Below are 18,184 nucleotides of genomic sequence, written 5' to 3' on the forward strand. Positions count from 1 at the left end.
ACCCTGCAAGGTGACAAATCCACGTCCTCTCCGATACTGGTGGTGGAAATTTGGCGATTTAGGGTCTGATTCATAGGTTGGTGGATGACCAGCTGTCCATCAGGTGGCAGGGCAGAGGGCATTACATCTACCACATTGATAGAGCCTGATGAACTAACACCCACCATATTTGCCAATCACTGTCCAATAGGTAAGTTAACTTTCTGTTCTTTGACAAGAACAGCGGTTCCTCTGAAGGTATTGGAAGCCTAGTGCGTGGCAGCCATCTTTCAGGTGACCAAGCACCAAACCACTTTGTTTTTCAGAAACAAACTCACAAAGAAGGTGTTTGTTCCTAAAACCAGAAAACGAATGACCCCCACACCCTGGGAGTTTCCTCCCGGGGTGTGAGGGCCATTTTCATTTTTTCTATCTGTTGGCCATCTGATCTAAATAGGGTGTATGGTCTGATGTCCTTACTCTGACGGGCCCCATGCCGGTGGCCTGTTGGCATATGTTTTTCAACCTTAGAGCCGGAGGGGACACTCCTCTCAGTAAGATAATGGCCAGCCTGACTTTAAATTGAGCAGGTGAACTGAAAGTTTGGCGGACAGGGTATTACCCCACATTTGTGATAAAGTGCCCTGTATGCCAACCTTGAAAATGGGACGGTAGTATTTGCCAAGGTTTAAGGTTTTTCCATTAAAATGTTTGCCAGTGTTGTGGAAGGAGCATCTTTAATGGGGACCTTCTGATGAAAATTCCAGTAAAGCCAATGTATGATGTTGCACTTTCCATCAAGCAACAAGGCAAGGGCACTGTACTCAAATTTGTTCAATGTTTGACAACATTTTAATAGCAGTCTTTCATGGTGTTAAGTGCTAAATATATGGTGTTGCATCCAAGCCGCCTGAGGTCAGAACAGAAGACCCAACCCTTTTCAATGTATTCTGTGTTACTACACTCCTCTAAATCAGACCTTAAGTTCTAAAAATAATTGCCGTATTTGGATGCAGGTGTTCACAATTTAATTCTCCATGTAATGATCAGATGACTTTGATTTAAACTGTGGTTATTTCACATGGCTCGTTCTGAAGCTGCTTTGTTTTGCAAAATCATTTTATATGTTTCATTCTTTTTTACAGAGAGATTCAAAATTATCTTGCTTGGAGAGGTGTTATGGACTACGTGAGCAGCCTCAGTCAGGGTTATAAAGACTCAAGAAATGCTTTTCGTAAGGTGTGATAATATAAGTCTTCTTTTGTTAAATGAGGGTTAATGATTAAACTATTAATAAAATGTCTAACTCAGGGTTGTTGTGATATACATGAAAATGCCTACCCCTCCAACTTACAAAATGTTGTCTTGGTTGATGACTGTCCTCCACTTCTACCATGTCTTTCGAAGTGCATGGGCATACCATGAGATTTATGGATGGCAATATAAAGAGGGGGTCGGTTAGAAATACGTTTTTTCCACAACCGAAGCTATCACATCACTGTTAATTGACCGCCAGTTTCCCCAACAAAATAACTGCTTATTTTACCATCTAAGTGGTCATTTAGAGGATGGCATAATGGAATGGATGTCACAAATTCAAAGATGATTCATCTGAAAATGTTTTGATTCCTCCACTTCATTTAGAAGTGGTGGACTGTAGCAGAGGAGCTGCCAGATATTCCATGAGAAACACCCTGACTGTCAGGCAGCCTTTGTCCTTAAGTCAAAGACAATTAATTGGGATCCCTATACTACACTTTGCCATGTCCTGTCTTAGTATTTTTTACCTAGGACCACCACCAGTAAAAGTAATCAATATGGATGGTGAGAAGACTGTTAGAATGTCAGGAACACTTTGTCAGGGACATTGGGACTGATTTAGAATTTGACAGAACGGTACTCCATTGCAAACATGACCGATAACCTGTCTGCCTTATTATTATTATCATTATTTTTTTTACTTAGGCGCTGTTAGAAACTGGGTTGTTGGTTAACTGGCGTGTAACCACTAGTCAAGCAGCAACCACAATGCTTGTTAGGGTGAGACACAAGGCAAACCTAAATTAACCTGTGCTCAACACTTGCTTGGCACAGAGCAGTCAGGGTTAACTTAGAGACAATGTGTAAAGTATTTGTGCAACACTTCAAACAGTATTAAAGTGAAAACCTCACACAACAACAAATTGCGCACCAAGTCAGAAAAATAGAACTTTCTTTAATAAATAAAACAAGACCAACCTGTCAAAAATCCAATCAGTAGAACCTGAGATATTCAATAAGCACAAAACATCAATTATGGATATTTGGTTTGCCAGACAAGGACATAGTCACAAGTTCAGGCCGACCGCGATGGAGTGTGGACGGGAAACAGAGACCCAATTAGTCCCACTGAACAAAAGTACTTTAAATCCTGGTTTGCAGAGCGTTGCAAGGATCTGCGGTGAAGATGTGTTGCACAACCAAAGCTATGCACCAATTCTGAGTTGGAGCGAGGCTGCAATACGAGGGCTTGCATTGCCGTCGAGAGTCCTATCAATGGAGCATGCATTGCGAAGCTTGGAGCTGCGAGGCTGCATTGCAGACTCTGTAGTTGTCATTGAGGCTGCCACCGGCAAGGGAAGAGAGGGCCTGCATAAAGGATGCATCGCACAGTGGGGGTTCCAAAGGCATTGTGGGCTACAGAGGGGATGCGGGTCTTTGCGACAGGTCGAATCCACGCAGCAGTGGAGATGCGTCAGTTCTGCTTGGGGTTATGATGAGCAGCAGACAAGATGTGTCGGTACTGCTGGATCCAAAGGGGCTGCAAGCAACTGTGTCCTACTTGCAAGTGTCCAGGACTTGGAGAGCACCAAGTGGCAGGGTAGAGTCACAGATGGCAGAGTCCGAGTGCAGGTGCAAGGTTGTTGAAAGCCTGTTATGTCCCTGGATCATCAGATTAGAAGGCCACTCAACTAGCCCTTGGAGTTACCGTGGGTTCTGGCTTAAAGAGATGCAGTCCTTCTCACCCAGGCAAGAGGGTAGCAGGTCAGCACAGCAGGGCAGCAGTTCCTTCAGAGCAGCAGCCCAGCAGAGTGGCAGTCCTTTCAGCTGCACTATAGTCCTTCTTCCTGGCATAGTATCCACAGGTCCAGAAGTGTACTGAAGAGTTGATGTCTGTGGTCCAGTATTTATACCCAGTTGTGCCTTTGAAGTAGGAAAATGCTTCTTGAGGCTTGCCTTTGAAGTGTACAGATACCCTGCCTTTCTGGGCCTGACTCCAGACTAATTACAGGGGGTATGCAGCTCTTTGTGTTGATGCAGTACACAGCCTATTTAAGTGCAAGTGGGGCTGGGCCCAGCATCTCCCTCTCATCTTGATTGTAATGGCCCTTCCATTTCTGACAAGGGTATGCCCTAGCTCCCTGTTGTATGTAGCTGTCTAAGAGGAACAGCTCCCATAGTAATTCTATTGTAGGTTGATCAAAGTACAAGAAATGCTGAATTCAGGATGAGGCAATCAGTGCACTAGTCAAACATATATCAATTTGGGAGTATTGCCATGAGGTATGGAGTCAAAGGTATGCTCCTGTGAATTAGGATTGATAATCCTCCTCAAATCCACTAAATTTAACGCTTCCATCATATAAATTATAGTGACTCTGGTGTTCTTCCTACATCCTGTATGCAGCATTAGTAGTTTCAATTGTGGAGTTTGATACACAATAAAAATCACCTAGAATAATATAATGGGTAAGTTATAACCACTCAGTTCCAGCAAAATCTTAGCAAACAACAGAAGATTCTCATAACTAGGTGTGTATAGATTAGCTAGAAATAACCCGTCTTTGCTTTCGAAATTGGTTATCTCCACTATTGCCCATCTGCCAGCAGAGTCTACCTTAGAGTTCATAATTTTAAATATGTTATTAAATATTATTTTAGAGACCCATCTCTGCCCCAAAGAATATGTAGCACTAATAAAATCATAGATTCTTGGCATTGTATAGCCTTAGCAGCTCTTGGAAATCTTATGATTTGTAGCCTCATATTTAGTAAGGTCTCTTTCCTGTAAGGCTAAGATATTAGGCTTCAGCCGCCAAGCTTCAGAAAACACTTTGGCATTTTTTTGTCTTCCCTTTTTTTTGCCATTAATATTCCACAACAGAATTTTAACCATTTCCCCTTATTTTGAGTAGTGTGTTAACTTTTACTGCTCCCTTTTCCTTGTTGTAAACCCAATAAACCTCCCTTCCTTCCTCCCTCTAATCTCCCTGCCACCACAGCCCCTCTTCCTCCCCAACCCTTCCTCCCTTGGTTTGTTACAACTTCCTGGTTCGCATTACCAGGGGTAGAGAGTACTAACCCAGTTTGTATGTAGGCAATCCTTGTGAGTCAGTGGCACCCTCCTCCTCCACTTGTAAAATGTATAATTTCCCCTAAAAAACAACATTAGCAATTTATCATCTTTCCAACTTTCCAGTCTATTCCTCTTAGTTCAAGACACCTTGATTTCCTTGACATAACTAATGTCTATCTTCAAGAACTGTTGAGTCCTTTTTTTGGAACAGAGAATATAATGAAAGAGCCTTGACAGATAATCTTTTGGGATGCTCCGCTTATTAGGGATATTGGAACAGAAAGAGCCTTGAATATTGGTATGAGTACTCTCATTTCTCTATGCCTCGAGGCAGTTTCCCAGACTAGGTCATGAAAGATAGAAAATGAGTATCCTTCTTGTATTGTAAATCTCCTACCTTCTTTAGCAATTGTTGGGGCTCTTTCCTTCCTGAAGTCTTAAAAGCAGGCAATAATTGTACGAAATTTATTACTAGGCTTTGATGGGCCTGATGGTACCCTATGTGCTCTAGCAATAGAAAGGGATGGAATGACCCCTTGTTAACCTTCCAGTTGATTACCAAGCACATACATGGAGATAAACTTGGCAATCCTGTCAATCTTGTTTACATTTGTGCCCTCAATACTCTTGATGGTTTCAGTTTTTCCAATGATACAGAGATTAGATCTAAGGGAGTGATCTTTGAAGTCCTCGTACATATGTGTGGGATTTTTAATTTGAACACCAACATTTTCTTGCATTGCTTGATATTTATTTGGGATCTTTCTATTAGCACTGTCACCCCCTTTAGCTCTATTGCAGCTGCCAGCCACCTGCTGCCTCTATGATTAATATCTCCTTTAACAGCCTTAACAGTCAGCATCAGGTTAAATTGCTATGTTAAAGAGTGGATAAGTTAGATTTCCGCTCCTTTTATTTATGTCACTAATGGAATGCTTGGTTCTGTCGCCCTCCTCCCCGACTATACTGTGTCACCATTATAATCATTTGCATGTACATTAAATGCCATGCCATGCTATCCACTGGAATCACTTATGCAAGCAGTTACAGGCTACAGTTATAAACTGCTGTGATACAGTGTATGCCAAATAAAATAATGCTGACAGCTGTGAGCATTGCAAGCAAAGTAAATCAGTCATAAACATGGAAAAGTAACTCCAACTCATGACACCTCACGCCGGTGTGGAGGGATAAAAGCTGAGGCAACAAGTCCTTCCCATATTTGAACAAAGCGGAGTGCAGCACGTGATACAATTCCTGAAAGAGCCCAGTATTCTAAGCTCCCCCTTCACATATCGTTTCTTGCTTCTCAATGATTGCTTGCAGCTTGCGGTGGTGGCAGCAGCAGCAGAAACAACTTTCGGCTGGTAGCTGTCAGCGGGTTCCTTGTAATCCTGTGGTACAGATCACGTACCTGAACCTCAGGTTCGAAAGGCCCAGCACTGAAAACTCATCCCTTTTCATTGAGAAACTCAACGGGGCTGTTGCAGAGGTGAGAGCAATAGAAGCTTTACAGCAAACAACAACAAGCAGACCTATGACACTGACCAGATGCCGAGCCACATCCTCCGGATTGGTCAGGTGCAGCTCCGGAACGCCGTATCCACAAGCAACCGGAGGGTCCACCGCAGCCTCCCATCCTAAGTGAAGCTGGGAGAAATGCTCCAATTAATCAGATAGAGGAGAAAGGGCCTCTCCTCTCATGAGCGCTCTGGGTACTGGCTGCCATATTGCCCTAACTTGGTGGGTGAGATTAAACACCCTCTTCACACTGACTCTGTGTGCCTTATTAAGAGTGACAGGGTGTACAAGATATCCATTTAAAGTGAGCCCTATTTCTTTTGAAACTGTTTTCTATATATATCTATGTATATATATATTGCACCGTGGTGGTTGCCATTCCATAGTTATAGTTAGGACCTAGTTATCATAGGAAGAGCATCTCTTGGCTTGCTGAAATCAGCTGAGCAAAGAGCACTGATGAACTCCCGGGGGAGCTTGCATTTTAATTGGCTGGCCGCGACATGAACAAAAAGTTTGCGGCAGCCACTTCAGGACACAAGCATTCAGTCCCTGTGTCCCAATTTTTTGAACATAATAACATATAAAGGGACCTGGACCCCCTGCACCTTGTGGGGGAGGGTCCCCCCGGTCAAATTAAAAAAATATATTTTGGGGGGATTTCTGTGGGTGTCCAATGTGAGCCAGTGCAGCCCCCTGGACTCCTGTGGGATCCCACATGAACGCATGGGCCGCACCGCCTCCCAAAAGAGTCTTGCAAGATTGGACACATTTTCTTGAAAAAGGGGGTGGCCTCTGAGGGGCTGCGGTAGTCTTTCCATGAACAGGCAAAGATTTGCATGGCAAAAGGTCTGGCTGCCCACAGGGAATTGGACACAGGCCAGGACACAGTGTGAATTCCACAGTGCAGGACATAGGGCCTGCCCGCTGATGCATGGTGTCCGTCTGAGACTCAACTGGTTCTCATGTAAAGCATACCTTCTGGTCGAGTTTGCCCTATATAAACCCAAGACTCCAAAAAAGAACTTGCACTTGTGTGGTGTCCTAAAGGGACCACCAAGGGGACAAACAAAAATAAATGTCTATTTTTCATGCTGTGGGTACTGCATTATTCCTGCAGAATCCAACATGGCCTCCTGTGAGGTACCCCTGTACTCCTGTGGGAGCCACCTCTCAAGCAGCACCCTATGGTACCATGCAAGCCTCACTGAGGAAGCTTCAATGATACTGCAGTACCATGGGGGCCCTGCACCCAACCTCCCACTGCATACAGCTTCGGCCATAGGTAGCTGGCGATGATCTGCCATGGTGGGGTTGGGCACAGGGCTTGGCCAGAAGCCAGGCCCTGTTGTCAACTCCCAATTACACATGGCAGAAGGCTGTTAGCTTCCTGTGGTGAGGTGACTTGCAGTGCCAGGCCAGAGGCCAGGCCCTGTGGCCAGCTCCCTGCGGCACAAGGTCAAATGACAAAAGTCATGCACAGCAGGGGATTGCCTGCCTGTGTGGTTGGTTGGGTGCAGAACCTGGCCAGGTGCCAGGCCCTGCTGCTAAACTGTTGCTGCTCACAGCCTCCTGTCATACACTGTGGCCAGCCCCATGCTGCACACCTTGAATAGCCATGCACACTGGTGAGATTGGTGCAGGACCTGTCGTCTAGTGATTGCACTTCAGGGGTTGGCATTAACATAATACAAAAACAGAAATTAACTGAAAAAAATAAAGGGTTTAGTGACGCTAGAGTTTGGTGTTGAACTAAGAAAAAACAAATGTTTAAAAAACAAAAAAATTAAAGTCTCCAGGTATAGGTTAATGAGCTAATTAAAACTTGATTCCCCGCTGTTCACTACTTACAACCTCACATATTACATAATTCATGGCGTGTTAAATAATATCATTGATGACAATACTGATGACATTTCATTTCAGACATGGAAGACCTTCACATATTGAATTGATTTCTATATTATCCATTGATGATTGATTATTGATTATTTTTACAGCCTACTTTTTCACTCAATGAAAAATGATTGGTGAAATGCTGCAAATTTTGCAAAATATGTGGCAAATATAGTAAATCCATAATTATGTGGTTAACACTGATGAAATTGAATTGGCTAAAACCACTGACCTTCACAATTGCTTATTGTCTTCTCAACAATTTATTAAAAAATGATAAACAAAAATGTAAACATTCATACTTGAATTAGTGCCCATTTTTAGCTGCACTTTGAAGAAAACAGCTTTTTCAAGCCAGCTACCTCAAACTAAGCATGTAATATAAACAATATTTAACAAGTACCATGTCTAATATGGACTAACTTTGCCACTTTGGTTTTAGGGGACATTTACTAACTACTCAGCCTTCGGCTTTGTGGTTTATGATGTCACCAGTGTGAGTGTGCATGTGTGTGTGTGTGTCTGCGTGCATGCATGTGTGTCCATGTGTATATGTATATGTGTGTGTGTATAAATACTCATACAGTTACAGAACAGGTATGGTGATGAATTGACTATGCCAACAGTGAGTGTGTATTCAACCTCTTAATATTATAAGCCAATTGTATTAGATATGAATCATTCATAGAAAGAGTCTTTTGCGAAGTATTATACAAATTAAGTGATGCTTAAAGGACATTTCTCCAGGCTTATTTGGATGAAAGACACTTATTTCTCACAAAATAGTGCCTTTAAAACACTTTTTTCTTGTAATGCTGATAGTCTTTGAAGGTCTTGATAGGGGTTTCATGTATTGAGTATCTTTCTATGAATGATTTGTGTCTAATACAATTGGCTTACAGTAATAAGAGGTTGAGTACACAATCACTGTTGGCATAGGTTTTGACTACTGAGAGGATCTGTTGGCCCAGCCCTCATTTGAGTGTTAAAACCCACCCAAACTGGATATTAAATAGCAGGTCAAGAGTGTGTTGGGCCTTCAAAAGTAGGTTAATTAAAAAAATGGTTATTAATTGACCCTGAAATATCACAATGCATGTTGGTTCCTTCCACATCAGTGGTGTAATGTAGTATTGCCAATCTGGATGAAGACTAAAACAGGCAATTGCTTGATGCTTGTAGAAATTGCTATACAATTGGCCAGTATCATTCCAATGCTATGACAACAGAATATGTGATAGATCACAATTCAAGACCCCATATATTCAGCATCAGTAATTGGCAAGCAGTCATACAATGCAAATCCATTCCAGAGTACAGTATCTGCTATGCAAGGGCTTTAAGCATGTCAGCTTAAGTATGACTTCTCTTTGTTCCTTGTCATGAGAATTAACAAGCCAGTCGAGTTTTACTCCATGTACACATAGGACAACTTCATCTTCCAGTATGCCCATGACCATAATCCCACTGCTTCACATTACAGTTTTGTGATCAATACATTACAAAAGTTCTGAGTTTACCTCTCTCTCTATCCAGCCCTGCCATAGCACAAAAGAAAGACTTGGTGAAGAAAGAAATGCAAAGGGACTTGGCCCCAGTTCGCTTCTAAGGCAATGTGAGAATTTGTCGTTATTGCTATGTCTGGGTGATGCATGTATTTATTGTGTAAGTCTTCAATAGAGTTAAGGAGGCCTAAACTGAAAAGGTCCTCTAGCTTGGTAATCCTTCTGGCCAACCAGGCTCACCTGTGAAAAGCTCTTTCTCCATCTTGACACCCAAATAGCCAGAACGGGGTCCCTTAGTTCCAGTTTCCTCTGTGCTGTGAGCCTGGCATCTTGCATGGACCTCACAGGCAATTTCAAATGTATATTGTGGGCAGGTTCTTGGTGACATAGCACATCAAGAACCAACTGACATCCTAAGTAGGAGCATTAAATAGTGACCCACAAAGGAGCATCCTTAATATTATGCAGTGCATTTGCAGCTATGAGATGGAGCATTAGGAGATGAAGACCAATCTCCCAGTTGTACAGGAAGCAGGTAGTTCTGCAGATTTAAGCCTGGGCTACCCACCTGACCCAATAAATGTCTTAATACATTTGTCCATGAGGTACAATGTGGATTTGGGTTTTGGATATGGGGAGCATTCTGGCCAGCATGGTGCCATGGTCATCTTTATAATCGCTACTTGCCCCCACACTGACAGATGGAGTTATTACCACTGTATGAAGTCATTGTTTGTTTCCACAATTAAGAATAGTAGATTGTTGTTAACGATATTGACCAGACCTCTGTTGGCCAGAACATCTAGATATTTCAAACTGGAAGTTTTCTATGTTAAATTAAGACCATTCATTACAGCCCATATGGTACCTCTAGATATCGGTAAGATCTTGCTCTTTTCCCATTAAAGCTATATCTCAAGAACTATGTAAATCTGCAATGAGCTTTGTCAAGTTGGTATTGAAGCTCTGGCTAGTTATGATAAGTAAGATATCATCAGCATAAAGCATGACCTTGGAGCTTCAGTACACGGTATATACCCCTGATTTAACTACCTGATGTATAGCCGTTGCCAAAAGTCCTGCACCAAACAGGAACTGCAGTGCGGTAAGGGGAAACCTTTTTTCACCTTGCCAGTAAAGATAGGGAAAACATCAGAGATAAGGCATTCATAATTAATCTGAGCAGTTGCATGAGTGTAAAATCATAACAATGAAGTAACACCTTAATGACTCTCTTCTCTAATGTTCTGAAAAGAAGGTCCCACTTGACGTGGTTGAATGCCTTCTCCACATCAAGAGTCACCATGACTATCTCTGCCAGATCATCCTTCATGAGTCATGGGAAATCAGCTAAGGAATGTAGATAGTTTCTTCATGTCCTCTCAAGCAAACATCTGAACTGTGATTCATGTATTTGTATCAAGATTAGGTATGACTCATTTCAGACTACTATCCTGCACCTTGGGCCATGTTTTTGGGAGAGGGGTTTGAAATTCTGCTAGTTTGACTTGCATAATTATGTGAAAGATCGGCCAAAGTACGCAAAATTATACATAATCACATGAAATGAACATCTGTCATTTCGCGCTATTCTTGAACACAAAATTAGTTCTTGTGTCAATTTTTTTCAGGGGGGCAAATTTAAACAAAAACACCACCAACATCTTCTCACATGCTATTGTTACTGTGAATCGCACGTTTCACACTAAATGTTGATAGTGAATGGCACATAATTACACAAAGTGGCTTAATACATAGCTACGCAAATTGCTCCAGTGTAACATAAATTTTGCCCAGGCGTAATATTTTACATCTGTACTGAAAATGGAAATGGGACTGTATCTCACATAAGCAAGAGAGGCCCTTCCTGGTTTGGAATGAGACTTATTATGGCTTTCTCACATCTAGTCAAAGCCTACCAGTAGTGTCTACTTCACGGTAAGCATGTAAGCAGCATGTAAAAATGTTTTTAAAAAAGGAACAAGCAAGGATTTTTTCGTCCTTTAAAACTCCCCAACTAATACATGGTTGCCCAAGGTCTTTTCCATATGGAAGGTGTGGTATGACTGCCAATAGCACTTCTTTAGAGATCTCACCCTTCAGCAATTGTTGAGCTTTGTCAGGCACTGGCGGTAGGTGTATCGTAGATAAATAATATAATACTGATGTATCTTCACATACGGTTAACATGAACAGGCGAAAACGAAGATAATATCACAAGGGGAAGTAATGCATAGAGAAAAAAGGAAGAAATCTTGGATAGATGTTTGGTGAACTCCCACTCACAGAGGTGGGTGTATTGAGAGTGAGTAGTAACATGAGCACAGGAAGAGTGATTTGAAAAATAGGGTGTTGAATGTTACTTGGGAATCAAGGATGTTAGAGGTTACGGTGAGTGAAGTGATCTAGAAGGGTGATCTCTGGGGAATAAAGTGTGAAAGCCTTATGGAATGTGTGTAGAGTGTGGACAAAAGGTTAGAGAGGGAGGGATTTAATAATACTTGCTCAAGTGTTTTGAAAAGGAATCTGAACCACAGGGTGATAGCTTGAGAGGGCGGAGGAGCTAGTCATAGGCAGCCTCTTATGTGACTGCTGCCATTTTGAAATATTGAGGTTAAAAGATGGTTTGTGGGCCTGTGAGTTGGAGGAAGCATGGAATAAGTTGGCTCCCTTCATGATTGCTGCATGCAAACAGCTGGTGGACATGGGAAATTGTTCGTGTTTTTTTTAGGGGGTGAATTTACAGGAGAAATAAGAAGCAAAGCCAGTGGTGCAAAGGCTAGGTTGGGTATTAGCGGTAATGAGGGGAGCAGATAGTTGATGGTGTGGCAACCCCATTGGTTGGAAGAGGGAGAGGTAATGAGACTATGCAAGAAGAATGCAGTTGTAGCAGTACCAGTAGTAGATGTGATATAATTCAAAGTTTACTAGGAGACCTTGACATACTCTGGGGGTTATTTAATTTTTCAAGTGTAAAAATGACTTTTATTTGTACCTTGTTTGAAATATGAAGATTTACTTTGCAGCTGCTCAATCCTCAGCGTTTTTTGCTTTGCTTTATGCCAGAGACCGTTTTAATTTCTTGTACATTTTTTTAAAAACATTTTTGGCCTGCTTTTTCAGCCCCCTAACTCCAAGTGATGCCATAAGGCTGCAAATATACACTGGCCTTGATCCCTAGCTGCATATGACTCGCTGATATTTCTGACTTTCAACCCATTCAGCTGCACACCAAGGGTACATCATTTTGTCATTATAGCCCTGGCATGCACGTCTTTCCTTTAACCCTAGAAGTGTAAATTGTGCGAATTAAGTACAATTCACAGCAGTAGGTTAATTTACTATCCATTTTCCATTTTTCTTCACGAAAATATGTAGCCATGTGAAAATTTCCTTGGCCTTATGCACCTTTGACCAGGTGAAATTTTCAAGTACTTACCAACGCTCACTGGCCTCAGACGTCCCCTGTGATTCTGGAAAGAAATTCACTTTAATGGCTGCGAAAAGGCCTCGCCATTTGTGACACTGTCAGCCAAACCTCATTTTTCATAGAACGACAATTTCTATTATGGGACTTGTAGTGTTGTTTTTACCAATGTATGTTTAAGTTTAAAAATCCAAACATGTTAAATACTATTTGATGCAAATCTAGGGATAGCTGAAGGTGCCACAGCTGATATAGGACAATTTGGCAGGTAGACACCTGCAAGAAATTTTGAAGTTATGATGTCTGCAAATATAAAATCCTTATTTCCTGACTGTTATTGTGCAGTTTCTACTTTTGCAGCACGTAAAATACACGTGTAAGCTCAAAGAGGGTATGGTGAACTGGGGCCAGCATTCCCATTTATCAATAATAAGGGCATTTATTCATGATATTTAAAATAATTATTAGCTTTAAGATGGCAAATGATTCATTATTTCAGTAATGACTATAACTTTCAGGCTTTGTGTAGACACATGCAGCGATGAGCCCAGTCTGCATCATGTAACAATTACTGAGCCCTGAGGTGTTGTGATGTTTTGCAGGCGCTGTATGGCACAACATCGGAAACTGCTGTTTGGAGGCGTTGTGCGAACTATGTCAACGACAATCTGGATGATGCTGTTGGAAGACTATACGTCCAAGAAGCATTTGCTGGACAAAGTAAAGACGTGGTAATGTTGTCAGCACTGTTCTATTGGGTCTGTTATAAATGCACTTTCCTGTCAGTGATACATGAGTTAACAGCCAGGCTTTCATTACATGCAAAGGAAAAACATACTTTTAGGGAAGAAATGTAGTGATAAAAGTTGGGCGGAATTTGCTTTGATCTGGCTTTCTTTCTTTAATGTCTCAAATAAATACACTGTTATATGCCTTAAAATTATTGAACAGGGGGATCTATGTAACTGTGCATATATTTTTCCATTGTTAGTGGTGTTTATGATTGAATGGCTGCTTGGGATTAATAGCACACATTTGAACAACAGTGATAACATAATCCTATTACATATACTAGTAACAAAGTTCAAAAGGGGTTTATTCGAAACATATGTTTTAGTTTCTGTTTCCATGGTTTCGGGAGCAGTTCATACTCTTAACAAAGGAAAATAGCACTTAGGTTGTGTCGGTATCCTAAAGGATTTTTTTCTGTGTAGTCGGTCACGGTCATTTGCTCACTGTTAAGGGAGACATACACTTTTGTTGAAATAAAATAATATGTTTCTTATTATTAAGGGTTTATCTTCATCCAGATTTTCCAAATAAGATGTCATTCCATCAACAATGCATTATTTGTGCACTCTCTTTAAGAATTTTAGCGTAGCAGTGAACATTGGAATGTTGAGAGCTCCATTGAAGATTACTATTACTCCAACATTCTAATGTTTGTCTTTCTGTTTCTCCCTTTTTAATTTAGAACATTCTACCCAGTGCTTACTTTGTAAAAAAAATAAGTCCCAGGGCTCTCGTCAGGGGGCCACTGCAGCTTGCACCACACATTGCCCCTGCTATGCTGCCAGTGATTGTAACAGCACAACTACTAACCTTTACACTCCTACAAGTGTGACAATTCGGACTATTTCAGTCCCCCAAAGCTATAAGAATGGCTTGGGCAGCAGGTATTAGTAATGTGTATTATATATCAAATTAATAATTAACTGCAATTGTGGTCATCTCTAAATTAGCCAGACAGCACCTGCTTATGGCAGACTATCACAAGCACCGGTGTTTACAATCAAGTACCGGTACTGAGCACCGGAAACCACCTGCTCAAATTACGCACTGATTCTATTTTTAGTGGATGGAATGTTCTAAGACCCTTTCTGCGTCTGTCTATACCTGTTGTTAAACGCTCTCATCTTCGTTATAGGAAATCGGATTCAAAGTCTATAACAACCAGTATAGCCCTTGACAGCGGCTGTAAGGGTATAATAACACATGTTACATGCCTTAATATAAGGAGTAACACGTAAAATAGTTATTAATAACCAATCTTAAAACAAATTAATATTACAAGTAAAAGTATTATTATAAAGGAATACATCAAAAATGACTAAAGTCCAACTTTCAGCATCTCTTCTCAGACATCAGTGATAAAGGGTTTAAATGTGTTTTTCTCAAACTCCAATGGAAAAAGATTTAAGGATGTGTTTACCAAGGTTAGGAAATGTAGGGTAACTAAATATTCTTAATTGATTTGTATTGCAGTTTGGATAACTTGAGGTTGTTTTGATGAGCCTTAAAATCATAACATGACTGGTCGCTACTTTAAATGCCATGGACTTGTTGATAACATTACAATGATTGACTGAATTAGACAATCACATAATGTCAAATATGCTGTCATTTGTACATTGAAAAACCTTTCAGCTTGCTAATAACATTTTAGATCATAATCACTACTCCTACTGCAAATGCTTCTGCTGCTACTAATGCTGCTATTTCTAGTACTACTAATGTTACTGTTACCATTATCAATACTAGTACCACAAATTATTAAATTGGAATATTGCTAGTTGTAACATTAATGCTATAAGTAGTGACAGCAGTTGTTGTAATGAGAAGGATAATAGCAACAGTACTACTGGCAGTAAGTGTACTCTACTCTGCACCAAATGTCATAGCATTGTTAGAGTACCACTACTGCTCCTACTTGTATTGCTTGGACTTGGACTAGAAATAACAGGATTCCAAAGAATGTAAGTGTACTAGTTTCAATCATGGTAGTATTATCAGTAGTATTAATATTTGTAATAGTAGCATTAGTTATATTATCTATACCACCAATAGGACAAGATATTGCAGGTGACAGTATTATAAGTGGTAACATATCTTCTATCCAATATTTCAGTTGCATGGTGAGCTTCCTAACTGCTCCTTGCCAAATTATGTAATAAATCGGTGGTAGTAGTGCTAGGTAGGTTATGACCAATAGTAGTAGTTTCAATTGCAGCCATAATTGTTGCATGTGCATGGTTAGATTTGGATGTTATCACAATATTTAATTAAAAATGAGTACAAATGGCCAGTGTTTGAAAACATGGATCTTCTAGATCAGGGAGTGTGTGTTAGATCACATATTGCTTCAATTTCCAGTAGAAGCCAAAAGCTAAAAGCCCTTGCTATCTGGCAGTAAGATAAGGAAAAGTATATAATTCCTCTAGTCATAAGGTTCTTCATTTTCTGACCTGCCTTCCATTTCTTCATTTAGCTCAAATTGAGCAAATTGCCCTTCATTCTGTTTTCCTCCAGATTTCATTTGATGATGAAGTTCCCAGATATATTAGGGAATCTCATGCTACAGTCTGCTATCTGACTCACAATATGGACCTCCAGGATCTTAATCATCCTAAATTGAGTTCTCTGATGCTCAGTTAAGGTAATGCCTGTATTACAGCACAAACATTTGTAATGTGTAGTGCACTGAAGAACAGAGCAATTGCCACTAAGTAACTGTCATCATGAAACTGAGAAAGATGTGATCATAACGATCATCCTGACTGGTGTTGTGAAAAGACATATATTGTTAGGTACATGCGCGTAGTAGAGTTGCAAATTTCATGGGGCAAGATTTCCCTCTTAAGATAGGCTTGGCATGATTTTAGCTTAGCTTCTCCAATAGTAGATCAAAGGCTTATCTGGATATGGCTGGGTTCTGTTTGAGGCGGAATAGTGAGCAACAAAATGATGAACTGGATTACAGTCCAGAGAATTTATCAGTGATTGAGAGTCATTCAAGCAACGCTTATGCCCAAATGTAGGTTGTGTGCGCACTGTGCAATAGGACTCATGCTGCATCCTACTGATGTGGCCCAAAGGCCTAAACTTGTCTGGAATTGCTTGTGATTCTGCTTGGAGGGGACCTGACAACCTACTCCTAATGGAGCAGGACCAAGGCTGATTTGCAAATGGCTGGTTCCTGTTTGAGGTGGCATGTTGGCAAAAAAGGTGGGCTTGATTAAAGCCCAGAGTAATGACCAGTGGCTGTGATTTAATCAAGCATTCGACCCATCACTTATCCTCAGTGCTTCCCTCCTCTATCATCAAGTCTCTGCAAGGAGAAGTCCTCACAACCTGTCTCCACGTAATCAATGCACCACTATCACAGGGCACCTTCACTCAAGACCATACAGTGCCTTTCTCTTCTGAAAAAGCCTATACTAGATCCAAGCGACCTTGCCAGCTTCTGTCCCAAATACGAAGGTAGTCCCCATCCAGTTACAGGACCAAACCAACAAGAATAACCTGCTTCTAGAATAGCAATCGAGGATTTGACCATGCTGCATTATTAAAACCCTAAGCTCCAATAGTCGACAAAACCCCCTTTCTTAATGATAAAAATGGACCTTGTCACCTGGTCCGGCTCAATATCTGTGCAGTCTTCGACCCTGTCGACTATCCAGCTTTGATCTGCTCTAGAAAACTCACTTGGATTTCACTGGCCCAATCCTACTATGGTTACATCTTACCTTACCAGCTGAGACTAACTTGTTCAAATAAAAACTACTGAACTAAGACTCTCGCTGTTGTTTGCAGAGTCCCACGGGTCTCCATCCTGTGACTTATCATTTTTTACCTTTCTATAGAACCATTGGAAACCATCCCATAGACAGCATCATTAAGATCCACGAGTATGTCGATGTCACACAAAACTATCTCAAAACTTCTTCAACCAATGGCACAGAAAGACTCAAAGCCTGACTCAAACACATCCAAGCCAGGATGTCAACAATCTACATGATGCTAAATCGCAAAGACCGAATCCCTTCAGTTTTCCAATACTGCCAAACATTCTCAGACTGAGAAATCTCTCTCTGACTTAAACCTAACGTACTTCACACCCTAAATGACAGAATCCCTTAGATTCACCATCAACTCAAACCTCTACCTCAAAAACACATTGTAAGTCATATCAAAACTGTCTGCTTCTAACTCTCTCTCCTAAAAAAAGTGAAACCCTTTTTCAGGAGAGAACTTCAGAATAACAGTTCGAGCCTTCGTCCTCTCCTACTTAGATGAACACATGCCCTGCTCAATGGCATTTCAGAGAAAACCTTTGGTCCTCTGTAAGGTATCTTTCCCACAGCAGTGTAGCACATTAAGGAGCAGAAGCAATCTGATCACATCACCCTTGTACTAAAAGATCTACAATGGCTCCAAGCAAAAAGACCAGATCATCTACAGGATCAGCTGCATCACTTACAAGGCCCTCTAGGCCAAGAACCCTGTTACTTAGCTAACAAACTATGTATGGAGGTCAACATCAGATGAAGAACTCTGACATTGCTAGTTTAGCGACTAAACACTGCAGGAAAGAGAAAAAAGAAAACAAGTGTTCTTAGCCCACACACCCAGGATCTGTAACTACATTGCCATCCAACATCAGACATCAGAACAGCACCATTCTTCCTACAGTTCTCACTGCTCAAGGAACACTACCACATATAGGGACTTCTAACCAAC

At 41.1% G+C, this 18,184-nt stretch overlaps 1 protein-coding gene across 3 annotated transcripts in view; it reads left to right on the top strand.

Moving 5' to 3' along the window:
* Positions 1 to 18,184, top strand: part of MME (membrane metalloendopeptidase) — a 523,853-nt gene that overhangs the window by 393,621 nt on the left and 112,048 nt on the right. For all 3 annotated transcript variants that reach the window (XM_085634818.1, XM_085634819.1, XM_085634817.1), the window contains exons 12-13: positions 1,125 to 1,218; positions 13,267 to 13,395. In XM_085634818.1, the coding sequence (XP_085490944.1) occupies positions 1,125 to 1,218; positions 13,267 to 13,395 (223 nt within the window). The remainder of the gene's footprint in view (positions 1 to 1,124; positions 1,219 to 13,266; positions 13,396 to 18,184) is intronic.

The sequence above is a fragment of the Triturus cristatus genome, chromosome 11, assembly GCF_964204655.1.
Source record: "Triturus cristatus chromosome 11, aTriCri1.1, whole genome shotgun sequence".
Taxonomy (NCBI): Eukaryota; Metazoa; Chordata; class Amphibia; order Caudata; family Salamandridae; genus Triturus; species Triturus cristatus.